The 14,516-nt window shown below is 64.6% G+C and overlaps 1 protein-coding gene across 1 annotated transcript; it reads right to left on the bottom strand.

Moving 5' to 3' along the window:
• Positions 1–277: 277 nt before the first annotated feature.
• LOC134154201 (NF-kappa-B inhibitor delta-like) lies at positions 278–14,516 on the bottom strand. The gene is given in 11 exon segments (XM_062600917.1): positions 278–334; positions 888–1,052; positions 2,534–2,647; positions 3,230–3,372; positions 4,256–4,307; positions 6,343–6,489; positions 8,983–9,047; positions 9,050–9,087; positions 11,100–11,308; positions 12,613–12,710; positions 14,501–14,516. Coding segments are annotated over 11 exon segments (1,104 nt in total).

The raw sequence follows: 14,516 nt of genomic DNA, 5'->3' as shown, positions 1-14,516 counted from the left end.
GGGCAGGGACCCGGACACCTGGGTCCCTCGGGGGGGGGGAAGGTGAAGCTCCGCCCCCCCTTTAACATCCCCCACCCCAAAATGACAGATTTCATGGAAATCGAGGAAAATGAGGGGCCTCGGATGCCTGGGCCCCCCCCCGCAATGGGAGGGACCCAGGCATCCGGGCCACCCCCTCCCCACCCCACCGTGGGTCAGAGTGAGGGTCCTTCCGGACGCCCCCCTATTTGGGGAGGGGGGGTGTGTCCCCCTCTCTGACGTCACTTCCGGGGTGCCCCTAGGAGGCGGGGGAGGGGCGGCGGGCGGAGCGGCGGCTCTTCAGGAGGAGGCGGAGCTGGAGGGGGGGAGGGGCGGGTCAGGGGGGGCCCGAAGTGGGGGAGATGGGGGGAGGATTTGGGGGTGCAGCCAGAGAATTGGGGTGGAAAACGGCGACTTGGGGGGCATAAGAGGGGGATTTGGGGGTTCAGCATTGGGACTGGGGTGCAAAGGAGCAATTTGGGGGCACAAGAGGGCAATTTTGGGGTGCAAAGGGGCGATTTTGGGGCACAAGAGGGCAATTTGGGGGCAGATGAGTGTGATTTGGGGGTGCACGGGTGATTTTGGGGTGTGCAAGGGTGATTTTAGGGTGCAAAGGGGCGATTTTGGGGTGCAAAGGGGCGATTTGGGGGCACAAGAGGGCGGTTTTGGGGTGCACGAGGGCGATTTTAGGGTGCAAAGGGGCGATTTTGGGGTGAAAAGGGGCGATTTGGGGTGCACGAGGGCGATTTTAGTGTGCAAAGGGGCGATTTTGGGGTGAAAGGGGGCAATTTTGGGGTGCACGAGGGCGATTTGGGGGGGTTCATGCCGGGGAGCTGGGGTGCGGGGTGGGGGAGGTTTCGGGGACCCACCTGGTCGCCGGGGGGGCCGGGGGGCAGCAGCCCGTGGGGCAGGTCGTGCTCCAGGTTGCGGGCGCCCGGGTCGGCCCCCCAAGCCAGCAGCAGGCGCACGAGGGGCTCCTGGCTGGGGCCCCCCGGCAGCGCCGCCGCCATGTGCAGGGGGGTGTTGCCGTGGGCCTGGGGGACACGGGGACTTCAGGGCGGGGGGACCGGGGACCCCCAAAGCCCCCTGAGATCCTAGAGATACCCCCAAGCTGCCTAGAGCCCTCATAGAGGCCCCCAAACCCCATGGATGTCCCCTCAAAGCCCCATAGATCCACCACAGACGCCCCCCAAGACCCCATAGATGCCTTCAACCCAACTAGAGATCCACCACAGATACCACCAAGCTCCCGTAGATGCCTTCAGAGCCCCATAGATCCACCACAGACACCCACAAGTGCCTTTAACTCGACTATAGATCCACCACAAACACCACAAAGGTCCCATAGATGCCTTCAAACCGACCATAGATCCACCACAGACACCATCAAGGCCCCATAGACGCCTTCACCCAACCATAGATCCACCACAGACACCATCAAGGCCCCATAGATGCCTTCACCCAACTGTAGATCCACCATGGATACCCCGAAGGCCCCATAGATACCTTCAACCCAACCATTGACCTGTCACAGACATCCCCAAGACACCCCCATAGATAACTTCAGTGTCCCATAGATCCACCATAGCTACTCTAAGGTCTCATAAACACCTTCAACTCCTGCATCGATGCACCACAGATGCCCTCAAGGCCCCATAGATCCCTTCAGCACACCGTAGATCTGCTGTAGACACCCCCAAGGTCCCAGAGATACCTCCAACCCCACCATAGATCCACTGCGGACACCCTCAGGGCCTCATAAATACCTTCAGTGCCCCATAGAGCCACTACAGACACACCCAAGACCCCATAGATACCTTCAACCACCCACAGGTCCACCTTAGTTGCCCCCAGGGTCCCACAGATAACTCCAGCCCTGCACAGATCCACCACAGATGTCCTCAAGCCCACATAGGACCTCATAAACATCTCCAGCCCCTTCACAGACCTACCATAGGCACCCCCAAGGCCCCATAGATCTCTTCCAGCTCCCATGGGTCCACTATATACACCTCAAGAGCCCATGGATACCTCCAACCTCAACAAAGATCTGCCATAGACACCCCCAAGGCCCCACAGATACATTCAGTGCCCCATAGATCCACCACAGATGTCCCCAATTCCCCATAGATACCTTCAATGCCCCATAGATCCAACATTGGTGCCCCCAAAGTCCTGCAGATACCTCCAACCCCCCCACCCAGATCCACCACAGATGTCCTCAGGCCTGCATAGAACCTCCCCACTTTCCCCATAGCTCCACCACGGACACCTCCAACCCCCCATAGATCCACCACAGAAGCCTCCAGGTCCCTGAAGAACCTCACAGACATCTCCACTCTCCCCATAGCTCCACCACAGACACCTCCAACCCCCCATAGATCCACCACAGAAGCCTCCAGGTCCCTGAAGAACCTCACAGACATCTCCACTCTCCCCATAGCTCCACCACAGACACCCCCAAAGCCCCTCCAGCCCCCCAGCTCGCCCGGAGGCACGTAACGCCCCTCGTTACCTTCATGTTGACGAGGCGGGGGGCCACCCCGGGCTGGCGCAGCAGGAGGTGGGTGAGGGCCAGGTTGCCCCCTCGCACGGCCAAGTGCAGCACGGTCTGGCTGCTCTTCATGTCCTGGGGGAGAAGGGACCCAGGCGTCCGGGATGGGGTTGGGGGGTGGAGGGGGGGGGGTCCTTGCACCAACTCACACCCTCAAGGGGCCCAGGCGTCCGGGGGACTCTCCAACCCCCATCCCACCAAGGGGGCCAGGCGTCCGGGGAGGCCTCTCTGACCACCTCCCACTGAGGGGCCCAGGCGTCCGGGAAGGTCCCTCTGACCTCCTCACATCAAGGGGCCCAGGCGTCCGGGAAGGTCTCTCCCACCCCCTCCCATCAAGGGGCCCAGGCGTCCGGGAAAGAGGGGGCAGGAATCCTCATTCCCCCCCCAACCCCCACCTCATCTAGCCCCAGCTCCTCAGAGGGGAGTGGGCCCAGGTGTCTGGAAGGGCCCAGGAGTCCGAGAGGGGCCCAGGAGTCCGGGAGGGGCCCAGGAGTCTGAGAGGGGCCCAGGAGTCTGAGAGGGGCCTAGACATCTGGGAGGGGCCCAGGCATCCGGGAGGGGCCCAGGCGTCCAGGAGGGGCCCAGGCATCCGGGAGGGGCCCAGGTGTCCGGGGGGGGGGCCCAGGCGTCCGGGAGGGGCCCAGGCGTCCGGGGTACCTGGCTCGTGCAGTCGGCTCCCATGCGCAGCAGCAGCTCGACGCAGAGCAATCGCTCCTGGGGGGTCGGGGCCCCCCCGGATCCGCCCCCCGGCCGCAGCGAGGCATTGTGGGATAGCGCGGCGCAGTGCAGGGGGGTCTGGCCTGGGGAGGGGGTGTCGATTTGGGGAGGGGGGGGGATCGGGGGGTCAGGTTGGGGGTCACCCCCCAAAAAAAAAGTAAGGAGACCCCCCCAAATTGTAGACCCCCCCTAAAATTGTGGACTCTCCCCCAAATTGTGCCCCCCCCAAAATGGGGGGGACACACCCAGGACGCCCCCAACTGGGACCCCCCCAAAATTGGGAGACACTAAGGTTCCCCCCCAAAACTGGGACCCCCCCCACATATTTCCCCCTCCAAAATTGGGGACCCCCCTACTGACCCCCCTCCCAAAATAGGGGCTGCCAAATCAGTGGGGACCCCCCCCTATACTGGGGACCCCCCCAAAAATGGGGTGACCCTCAGGACTCCTCCCCAAAACTAGAGACCCCCCCCAAATTGGGGACCCCATTGACCCCCCCTCCCAAAATAGGGGCCCCCAAATCGGTGGGGACCCCCCCTTATACTGGGGATCCCCAAAAACCAGGGACCCCCCCAAATCCAGGGACCCCCCCAAACTGAGGACCCCCAAACTGGGGACCCCACTGAGCCCCCCCAAAAACAGACCCCTCAAATTGGTGGGGACCCCCTAAATAGGGGGGACACCCAGGACCCCCCTTTAACCAGGGACACCCCCAAAATTGGGAGACACCAAGGACCCCCCTAAAGCCCCCCCCAAATCGGGGACCCCCAAACTGGGGACCCCCATTGACCCCCCAAACCAGGGACCCCCCCCAAATCAGAGACCCCATTGACCCCCCCAATCTGCGGGGACCCCCCATAAACTAGGGACCCCCCCAAAATAAGGGGGGGACACCCCAGTGACCCTCCCCCACCCGAAGCTGGGACCGTCCCCAAATTGGGGTTTTCTCGCCCCAAATTTTCCCACCTTCGAAGTTTCTCGCCTCGACGTTCACGGGGACCCCGGACGCCATCACGGCCTGGGGGGGGGGGGGGGCAGGGCTGAGCGCCCGGACGCCTGGGCCCCCTGTGGGGTTGGTCTCCCTCTCCCAGACACCTGGGTCCCCCCCACCCCACCCCGGGGTGCGTCCCGGACGCCTGGGCCCCCTGGAGTGTGTCCCGGACGCCTGGGCCCCCTGTGGGGTCGGTCTCCCTCTCCCGGATGCCTGGGCCCCCCAGGGTGCGTCCCGGACGCCTGGGCCCCCCCTGTGGGGTCCATCTCCCTCTCCCGGACGCCTGGGCCCCCCGGGGTGCGTCCCGGATGCCTGGGCCCCCCCTGTGGGGTCGGTCTCCCTCTCCCGGACGCCTGGGCCCCCTGGGGTGCATCCCGGACGCCTGGGCCCCCTGTGAGGTCAATCTCCCTCTCCCGGACACCTGGGCCCCCTGGGGTGCGTCCCGGACACCTGGGCCCCCCTGTGGGGTTGGTCTCCCTCTCCCGGACGCCTGGGCCCCCTGGGGTACGTCCCGGACGCCTGGGCCCCCCCTGTGGGGTCGGTCTCCCTCTCCCGGACGCCTGGGCCCCCTGGGGTACGTCCCGGACGCCTGGGCCCCCCCCTGTGGGGTCGGTCTCCCTCTCCCGGACGCCTGGGCCCCCACTGTGGGGTCAGTCTCCCTCTCCCGGACGCCTGGGCCCCCTGGGGTGCGTCCCGGACGCCTGGGCCCCCCCTGTGGGGTCGGTCTCCCTCTCCCGGATGCCTGGGCCCCCTGGGGTGCATCCCGGACGCCTGGGCCCCCCCTGTGGGGTCGGTCTCCCTCTCCCGGACGCCTGGGCCCCCTGGGGTGCGTCCCGGATGCCTGGGCCCCCCCTGTGGGGTCGGTCTCCCTCTCCCGGACGCCTGGGCCCCCTGGGGTGCATCCCGGATGCCTGGGCCCCCCTGTGGGGTCGGTCTCCCTCTCCCGGATGCCTGGGCCCCCTGGGGTGCGTCCCGGACGCCTGGGCCCCCTGTGGGGTCAGTCTCCCTCTCCCGGACGCCTGGGCCCCCCCTGTGGGGTCAGTCTCCCTCTCCCGGATGCCTGGGCCCCCTGGGGTGCGTCCCGGACGCCTGGGCCCCCTGTGGGGTCAGTCTCCCTCTCCCGGATGCCTGGGCCCCCTGGGGTGCGTCCCGGACGCCTGGGCCCCCTGTGGGGTCAGTCTCCCTCTCCCGGACGCCTGGGCCCCCTGGGGTGCATCCCGGACGCCTGGGCCCACTGTGGGGTCCGTCTCCCTCTCCCGGACGCCTGGGCCCCCCGGGGTGCGTCCCGGATGCCTGGGCCCCCCTGTGGGGTCCGTCTCCCTCTCCCGGACGCCTGGGCCCCCCGGGGTGCGTCCCGGACGCCTGGGCCCCCTGTGGGGTCGGTCTCCCTCTCCCGGACGCCTGGGCCCCCTGGGGTGCGTCCCGGATGCCTGGGCCCCCCTGTGGGGTCCGTCTCCCTCTCCCGGACGCCTGGGCCCCCCGGGGTGCGTCCCGGACGCCTGGGCCCCCTGTGGGGTCGGTCTCCCTCTCCCGGACGCCTGGGCCCCCTGGAGTGTGTCCCGGATGCCTGGGCCCCCCTGTGGGGTCCGTCTCCCTCTCCCGGACGCCTGGGCCCCCACTGTGGGGTCAGTCTCCCTCTCCCGGACGCCTGGGCCCCCTGGGGTGCGTCCCGGACGCCTGGGCCCCCCCTGTGGGGTCGGTCTCCCTCTCCCGGACGCCTGGGCCCCCTGGGGTGCGTCCTGGACGCCTGGGCCCCCACTGTGGGGTCAGTCTCCCTCTCCCGGACACCTGGGCCCCCTGGGGTGCGTCCCGGACGCCTGGGCCCCCCTGTGGGGTTGGTCTCCCTCTCCCGGACGCCTGGGCCCCCTGGGGTGCGTCCCGGACGCCTGGGCCCACTGTGGGGTCGGTCTCCCTCTCCCGGATGCCTGGGCCCCCCGGGGTGCGTCCCGGACGCCTGGGCCCCCCCTGTGGGGTCGGTCTCCCTCTCCCGGACGCCTGGGCCCCCCCTCGGGGTGCGTCCCGGACGCCTGGGCCCCCCGGGGGGCGGGGCGGGTGCCCTTACCCGGAGGACGTGGGGCAGCCCGTAGGCGGCGGCCAGGTGGAGCACGGTGCGGCCCCCGTGGTCGGCGGCGTCGGCGTCGGCCCCCAGCGCCAGCAGGTCGCCCACGACCCCCGCGGCCGCCGCCGCCGCCGCCACCAGCAGCGGCGTCTGGGGGAGGGTCGGGGTCGGGGTCGGGGATTCGGGGGGGCTCGGTACCCCCGTTACCCCTCGTGACCCATTAGTTTGCTCGTCCCCCTTATTAGCCCATTATTAACCCATTATTAACCCCTTATTAGCCCCTTATTAGCCTCTTATTAGCCCATTATTACCCCATTATTAACCCATTATTAGCCCCTTATTAGCCCTTTATTAGCCTCTTATTAGCCCATTATTAACCCATTATTAACCCCTTATTAGCCCCTTATTAGCCTTTTATTAGCCCCTTATTAGTCCCTTATTAGCCAATTATTACCCCATTATTAACCCATTATTAGCCCCTTATTAGCCCTTTATTAGCCTCTTATTAGCCCATTATTAACCCATTATTAACCCCTTATTAGCCCCTTATTAGCCTTTTATTAGCCCCTTATTGGTCCCTTATTAGCCAATTATTAACCCATTATTAGTCTCTTATTAACCCCTTATTAGTCCTTTATTTGCCCTTTATTAGTCCCTTATTAGCCCCTTATTAGCCCTTTATTAGCCTCTTATTAGCCAATTATTAACCTATTATTAGTCCCTTATTAACCCATTATTAATCCTTTATTAACCGCTTATTAGCCCCTTATTAATAATATTACATTATGATCATATTTATATTATATTTATACTATAATTATATTTATATTTATTATATTTTCCTTTATAATATTATAATATTATATAATATTCTTCTATAATATTATAATATTAATAATATTATTTTTATCACCCCGTTATCACCCCGTTATCACACACTACCCCAATATTACCATTATCACCCCATTATGACCCATTATTACCCCGTTATTACCCATTACCACCCATTATCACCCCATAATCACCCATTATTACCCCGGTATTACCCATTATCACCCCATTACCACCCATTACCCCCATTATCACCCCGTTATTACCCATTACCCCCCATTATCACCCCATTACCACCCATTATTACCCCATTATAACCCCGTTATTACACATTACCACCCGTTATTACCTCGCTATTACCCATTACCACCCATTATCACCCCATTACCCCTCATTATTACCCCGTTATTACCCATTATTACCCCGTTATCACCCCGTTATTACCCATTACCCATTATCACCCTGTTATTACCCATTACCACCTGCTATCACCCCTTTACCACCCATTATCACCCCTTTATTACCCCGTTATTACCCATTACCACCCATTATCACCCCTTTACCACCCATTATTACCCCGTTATTACCCATTATTACCCCATTATCACCCCATTATTACCCATTACCACCCATTATCACCCCGTTATTACCCATTATCACCCGTTATCACCCCTTTACCACCCATTATTACGCCATTATCACCCCGTTATTACCCATTACCACCCATTATCACCCCTTTATTACCCCGTTATTACCCCGTTATTACCCATTATTACCCCATTATCACCCGTTATTACCCATTACCACCCATTATCACCCCGTTATTACCCATTATCACCCCTTTATTACCCCGTTATTACCCATTACCACCCATTATCACCCCTTTACCACCCATTATTACCCCGTTATTACCCATTATTACCCCATTATCACCCCATTATTACCCATTACCACCCATTATCACCCCGTTATTACCCATTATCACCCGTTATCACCCCTTTATTACCCCGTTATCACCCGTTATTATCCCGTTATTACCCATTACCATCCATTATCACCCCTTTACCACCCATTATTACCCCATTATCACCCCGTTATTACCCATTACCACCCATTATCACCCCGTTATTACCCATTATCACCCGTTATTACCCCGTTATTACCCATTACCACCCATTATCACCCCTTTACCACCCATTATTACCCCGTTATTACCCATTATTACCCCATTATCACCCCGTTATTACCCATTATCACCCGTTATTACCCCGTTATTACCCATTACCACCCATTATCACCCCTTTACCACCCATTATTACCCCGTTATTACCATTATTACCCCATTATCACCCCGTTATTACCCATTATCACCCGTCATCACCCCGTTATTACCCATTACCACCCATTATCACCCCATTACCACCCATTATCACCCCGTTATTACCCATTATCACCCGTCATCACCCCGTTATTACCCATTATCACCCGTTATTATCCCGTTATTACCCATTACCACCCATTGTCACCCCTTTACCACCCATTATTACCCCATTACACCCCGTTATTACCCATTACCACCCATTATCACCCCATTACCACCCATTATCACCCCGTTATTACCCATTATCACCCGTTATTACCCCGTTATTACCCCGTTATCACCCCATTATTACCCATTACCACCCACCATTACCCCATTATCACCCCGTTATCACCCCGTTATCACCCCCTTACCACCCGTTATTACCCCGTTATTACCCCGTCACCCCCCGTCACCCCCCGTCACCCCCCGTCGTCGCCCCCCGCTCTCACCTTCCCGCGATGCTCCCGCAGCTCCAGCTGCCCCAGGGCCTCGAAGGCCTCGGCCACCGCCCGGCCGGCGCCCGCAGCCCCCGGGCGCAGAGCACGTGCAGCAGCCTGCGGCGGCCTCGTTAGCGGCCCCCCCGCCTCGTTAGCGGCCCCCCGCCTCGTTAGCGGCCCCCCCGCCTCGTTAGCAGCCCCCCCGCCTCGTTAGCGGCCCCCCCGCTCCCCCCCGCGGCCTCCCCGGAGGGTCTCGGCCTACTCGGGCCTGCGCTAGGCCTCCCGGTTCCCATCGGTCCGTCCCCTTTCCCGGTCCCCCGTAGGGCCCCGGTCCGACCCCCTTTATGGTCCCCCTGAACCCCAGTCCCAGCCCCATCAGTTCCAGGTCCCTCCTATGGTCCGTCCCCTTTCCTGGTCCCCCATAGGGCCCCCGGTCCGACCCCCTTTATGGTCCCCCTGAACCCCAGTCCCAGCCCCATCAGTTCCGGGTCCCTCCTATGGTCTGTCCCCTTTCCCGGTCCCCCATAGGGCCCCGGTCTGACCCCTTTTATGGTCCCCCCTCAGCCCCATTCCCAGCCCCATCAGTTCCAGGTCCCTTCTGGTCCCTCCCATGGTCCGTCCCCTTTCCCGGTCCCCCATAGGGCCCCAGTCCGACCCCCTTTATGGTCCCCCTGAACTCCAGTCCCAGCCCCATCAGTTCCAGGTCCCTCCCATGGTCCGTCCCCTTTCCCGGTCCCCCGTAGGGCCCCGGTCCGACCCCCTTTATGGTCCCCCTGAACCCCAGTCCCAGCCCCATCAGTTCCGGGTCCCTCCTATGGTCTGTCCCCTTTCCCGGTCCCCCATAGGGCCCCGGTCTGACCCCTTTTATGGTCCCCCCTCAGCCCCATTCCCAGCCCCATCAGTTCCAGGTCCCTTCTGGTCCCTCCCATGGTCCGTCCCCTTTCCCGGTCCCCCATAGGGCCCCAGTCCGACCCCCTTTATGGTCCCCCTGAACTCCAGTCCCAGCCCCATCAGTTCCAGGTCCCTCCCATGGTCCGTCCCCTTTCCCGGTCCCCCGTAGGGCCCCGGTCCGACCCCCTTTATGGTCCCCCCTCAGCCCCATTCCCAGCCCCATCAGTTCCTGGTCCCCCCCGGTCCGTCCCCTTTCCCAGTCCCCCGTAGGGCCCCGGTCCGACCCCCTTTATGGTCCCCCCTCAGCCCCATTCCCAGCCCCATCAGTTCTGGGTCCCCCCCGGTCCGTTCCCTTTCCCGGTCCCCCATAGGGCCCCGGTCCAACCCCCTTTATGGTCCCCTCTCTGCTCCATTCCCAGCCCCATCAGTTCCGGGTCCCTCCCATGGTCCGTCCCCTTTCCTGGTCCCCCATAGGGCCCCGGTCCAACCCCCTTTATGGTCCCCCTGAACCCCAGTCCCTGCTCCATCAGTTCCGGGTCCCTCCCCCAGTCCGTCCCCTTTCCCGGTCCCCCATAGGGCCCCGGTCCGACCCCCTTTATGGTCCCCCCTCAGCCCCATTCCCAGCCCCATCAGTTCCAGGTCCCTTCTGGTCCCTCCCATGGTCTGTCCCCTTTCCCGGTCCCCCATAGGGCCCCGGTCCGACCCCCTTTATGGTCCCCCCTCAGCCCCATTCCCAGCCCCATCAGTTCCGGGTCCCTTCTGGTCCCTCCCATGGTCTGTCCCCTTTCCCGGTCCCCCATAGGGCCCCAGTCCGACCCCCTTTATGGTCCCCCTGAACCCCAGTCCCAGCCCCATCAGTTCCGGGTCCCCCCCGGTCCGTCCCCTTTCCCAGTCCCCCATAGGGCCCCGGTCCGACCCCCTTTATGGTCCCCCCTCAGCCCCATTCCCAGCCCCATCAGTTCTGGGTCCCCCCCGGTCCGTTCCCTTTCCCGGTCCCCCATAGGGCCCCGGTCCAACCCCCTTTATGGTCCCCTCTCTGCTCCATTCCCAGCCCCATCAGTTCCGGGTCCCTCCCATGGTCCGTCCCCTTTCCCGGTCCCCCATAGGGCCCCAGTCCAACCCCCTTTATGGTCCCCCTTAACACCAGTCCCTGCTCCATCAGTTCCGGGTCCCTCCCCCGGTCCGTCTCCCCCCCCCCAGTCCATCCCCTCCCCGGTCCCCCCCCCCACCACACTCACGTGTCGCCCTCCTCGTCCTGCCGCAGCAGCTCCCGGGGGTCCATGGCGCGGACGGCGGCACGGGCGGCCGCCAGCTCCGCCGGGGCCGGCTCGGGCTCAGGGTCGGGGTCGGGCGACGGCCCCAGCGGGGCCCCCCCGGACCCCTGCGGGCCCCCGCCTGGCACCGGCAGGGCCCAGGCGGGCCCGGGGGGGCCAAAGGGGGCGGCGGCCTGGGGGGAGGCGACGTCAGGGGGGCAGCGGGAGAAGGTCGAGGTGGTTCTGGCCCCGCCATGGACCGTCTTGCCCCTGTGTCCCGCCCTACTGACCCCACTATTGCCCAGCTGACCCAAAGTCCTGCCCCAGTTGGGCCCCCGTTGCCCCAGATGAGCCCCCATTGGCCCCGCTGATCCCACATCGAGTCCCGTTGACCCCCCATTGGCCCAGGTGTCCCCACACACAACCCCATTGACCCCCATTGGCCCAGTTGACCCCATATCCAGCCCCATTGACCTCCTGTTGGCCTGGCTGACTCCACACCCAGCCCCACTGACCCCCATTGGCCCAGCTGACCCCATATTCAGCCCCATTGACTTCCAATTGGCCCAGCTGACCCCATATTCAGCCCCACTGACCCCTCATTGGCCCAGTTGACCCCACATCAAGTCCCGTTGACACCCTATTGGCACAGCTGACCCCACATCCAGTCCCACTGACCCCCCACTGGCCCAGCTGTCCCGACATTCAGCCCCACTGACCCCCCCATTGCCCCTGTTGCTCCCTGAGGTCCCTCCTCACCTGACAGCCCCCCAGGTTGGGGATCGCGGCCCCATAGGGTCCCCCCAGGCCTCCATGGGGCGCAAGGGGGACCCCGCAGGCCCCAGCATGGGTGGCAGCTGCTGGGGCCCCCGACCAGGTGGCAGCAGTGGGAACTGGGGCTGGAGCCACTGGGACAGGGGGATCTGGGGGGAGATGGGGTGAGGGGATGGGGGACATGGGAAGGACATGGGGGGACACGGGGGTCATGGGAGGTCATGGGGAGACACGTGGGGAAATGGGGGGATATGGGGAGATATGGGGGGACATAGGGGGTCATGAGGGTCATGGGGGGCCATGGGGGGCCATGGGGGCACATTGGGGGGTCATGAGGGGTCATGGGGGGACATGGAGGGACATGAGGGGTCATGGGAGGTCATGGAGGTCATGGGGGACATGGGGGACAGGGAGGACATGGGGGGGTCATGGGGGACATGGGGGGACATGGGGGTCATGCAGGTCATGCGGGGTCATGGGGGGTCATGGGGAGGTCATGGGGGGTCATGGGGGGTCACTCACCAGCCGGCGGGTGCAGGGGGGACACAGCAGTGGCCTGCACAAGGAGGGAGGGGACGGTCACTGCGGGCCCAGGCGTCCGGGCGGGAGCAGGAGGGTTGTAGGGGTTCCCCCCCCCACCCCCCACCCCAGCAACCACCACGACCTGCCCGGACGCCTGGGCCCCTCCGGGCGGGGCTGGGGGGGGGGGGGGCGCGCGACTCACCGCGGGGGGGGGCGGCCGCTCGCCGGCGCCCTGCTGCTGCCTCAGCACCTTCAGGAGCTGCTTCACCGTCTGGGGGGGCGACGCCGGGGGGCGGCCGCCTGCGGGACGCCGGACGCCTGGGTCCCTCCCGGACGCCTGGGCCCCTTCCCGGACGCCTGGGCCCTTCCCTGGATGCCTGGACCCCTCCTCAGATCCCTGGGCCCCTCCTGGACTCTGGGGCCCCTCCCAGATACCGGGACCCCTCCTGGACACCTGGGCCCCTCCCGGATGCCTGGGCCCCTCCCCAGACACCTGGGCCCCTCCCCGGACACCTGGGCCCCTCCCGGATGCCTGGGCCCCTCCTGGACACCTGGGCCCCTCCTGGACTCCTGGGCCCCTCCCGGATGCCTGGGCCCCTCCCGGACACCTGGGCCCCTCCCGGATGCCTGGGCCCCTCCCGGATGCCTGGGCTCCTCCTGGACACCTGGGCCCCTCCCGGATGCCTGGGCCCCTCCCCGGACACCTGGGCCCCTCCCGGATGCCTGGGCCCCTCCTGGACTCCTGGGCCCCTCCCGGATGCCTGGGCCCCTCCCTGGACACCTGGGCCCCTCCCGGACTCCTGGGCCCCTCCCAGATGCCTGGGCCCCTCCTGGACACCTGGGCCCTTCCCGGACGCCTGGGCCCCTCCCGGACACCTGGGCCCCTCTCATTCCAGAGCCCCTTAGGGTACCCAGAGACCCGGAACGCCCGGATGCCTGGGCCCCCTCCCTCCCCCCGGACGCCTGGGCCCCGCGGGGTGGGCGGAGCGAGCGCAGTGGGTTTTTCCGCCCTGGAAACCCGTGGGGGGGAGGGGGTGGAAGTGACGTCACCCGGACGCCTGGGTCCCCGCCGCCCTCGCATTCCCCCCTCCCCCCACCACCCGCCCCTGCCGGGGACCCAGGCGTCCGGGGGCTCCCTGTGTCCCCGGGGGAGGAGCAGGGGCTGCCCCAGATGCCTGGGTCCCTCCCGGACACCTGGGCCCCTCCCGGACGCCTGGGCCCCTCCTGGACTCCTGGGCCCCTCCCAGATGCCTGGGCCCATCCTGGATGCCTGGGCCCCTCCTGGTCGCCTGGGCCCCTCCCCGGACGCCTGGGCCCTTCCCAGACACCTGGGCCCTTTCTGGACACCTGGGCCCTTCCCGGACGCCTGGGCCCCTCCCGGACACCTGGGCCCCTCCCGGACGCCTGGGCCCCTGGCGGGGGCATCGGGCGCAGCAGAGCGGGTCGTGGAATCCCCACCTATGTCATGGGGGAAACCCCCCCCCGCCCCCACGGAGAGCCCCGCCCCCACGGGGACCCCAGGGGGGCGTGGCCATGGAAGGACACGCCCCCTATCCCCCCCCCACGGGATTCCCTCCCCCACGGGGGACAAGCAGAGAAACTCCCTACAGAGGGGCCCAGGCGTCCTGGAGGGGCCCAGGCGTCCGGGAGGGGCCCAGGCATCCGGGAGGGGCCCAGGTGTCCTAGAGGGGCCCAGGCGTCCTGGAGGGACCCAGGCGTCCAGGAGGGGCCCAGGCATCCAGGAGGGGCCCAGGCGTCCGAGAGGGGCCCAGGCGTCCAATCGGCCATCACTCCCATCTTAAAGGGCCCGCACCCCTCACAGGTGTCTCTTAAAGGGCCAGTCCCCCACTTTCGCTCTTAAAGGGCCAGCGTCGCTCCGCTTCCTCAGCTCCCCTCCTCTGCCCGGAGAAGGGAGAGCAACCCCCCCACCCCGCCATGGCTCTTAAAGGGCCAGCACCCCTCTAAATGCAGCTCTTAAAGGGCCAGCATCCCCCCACCATCTCTTAAAGGGCCAGCATCCGCACTACTGCCTCTTAAAGGGCCAGCATCCCCCTTTTTTCCCCCCCTTAAAGGGCCAGCGCGCCGAGTACCTCTCTGGGGGCGCAT

This window comes from Rhea pennata, unplaced genomic scaffold (genome assembly GCF_028389875.1).
Source record: "Rhea pennata isolate bPtePen1 unplaced genomic scaffold, bPtePen1.pri scaffold_155, whole genome shotgun sequence".
In the NCBI taxonomy this organism is placed as follows: domain Eukaryota; kingdom Metazoa; phylum Chordata; class Aves; order Rheiformes; family Rheidae; genus Rhea; species Rhea pennata.
The sequence above is the reverse complement of the archived record's forward strand: the minus strand, read 5'-3'. Positions and strand labels throughout refer to the sequence as shown.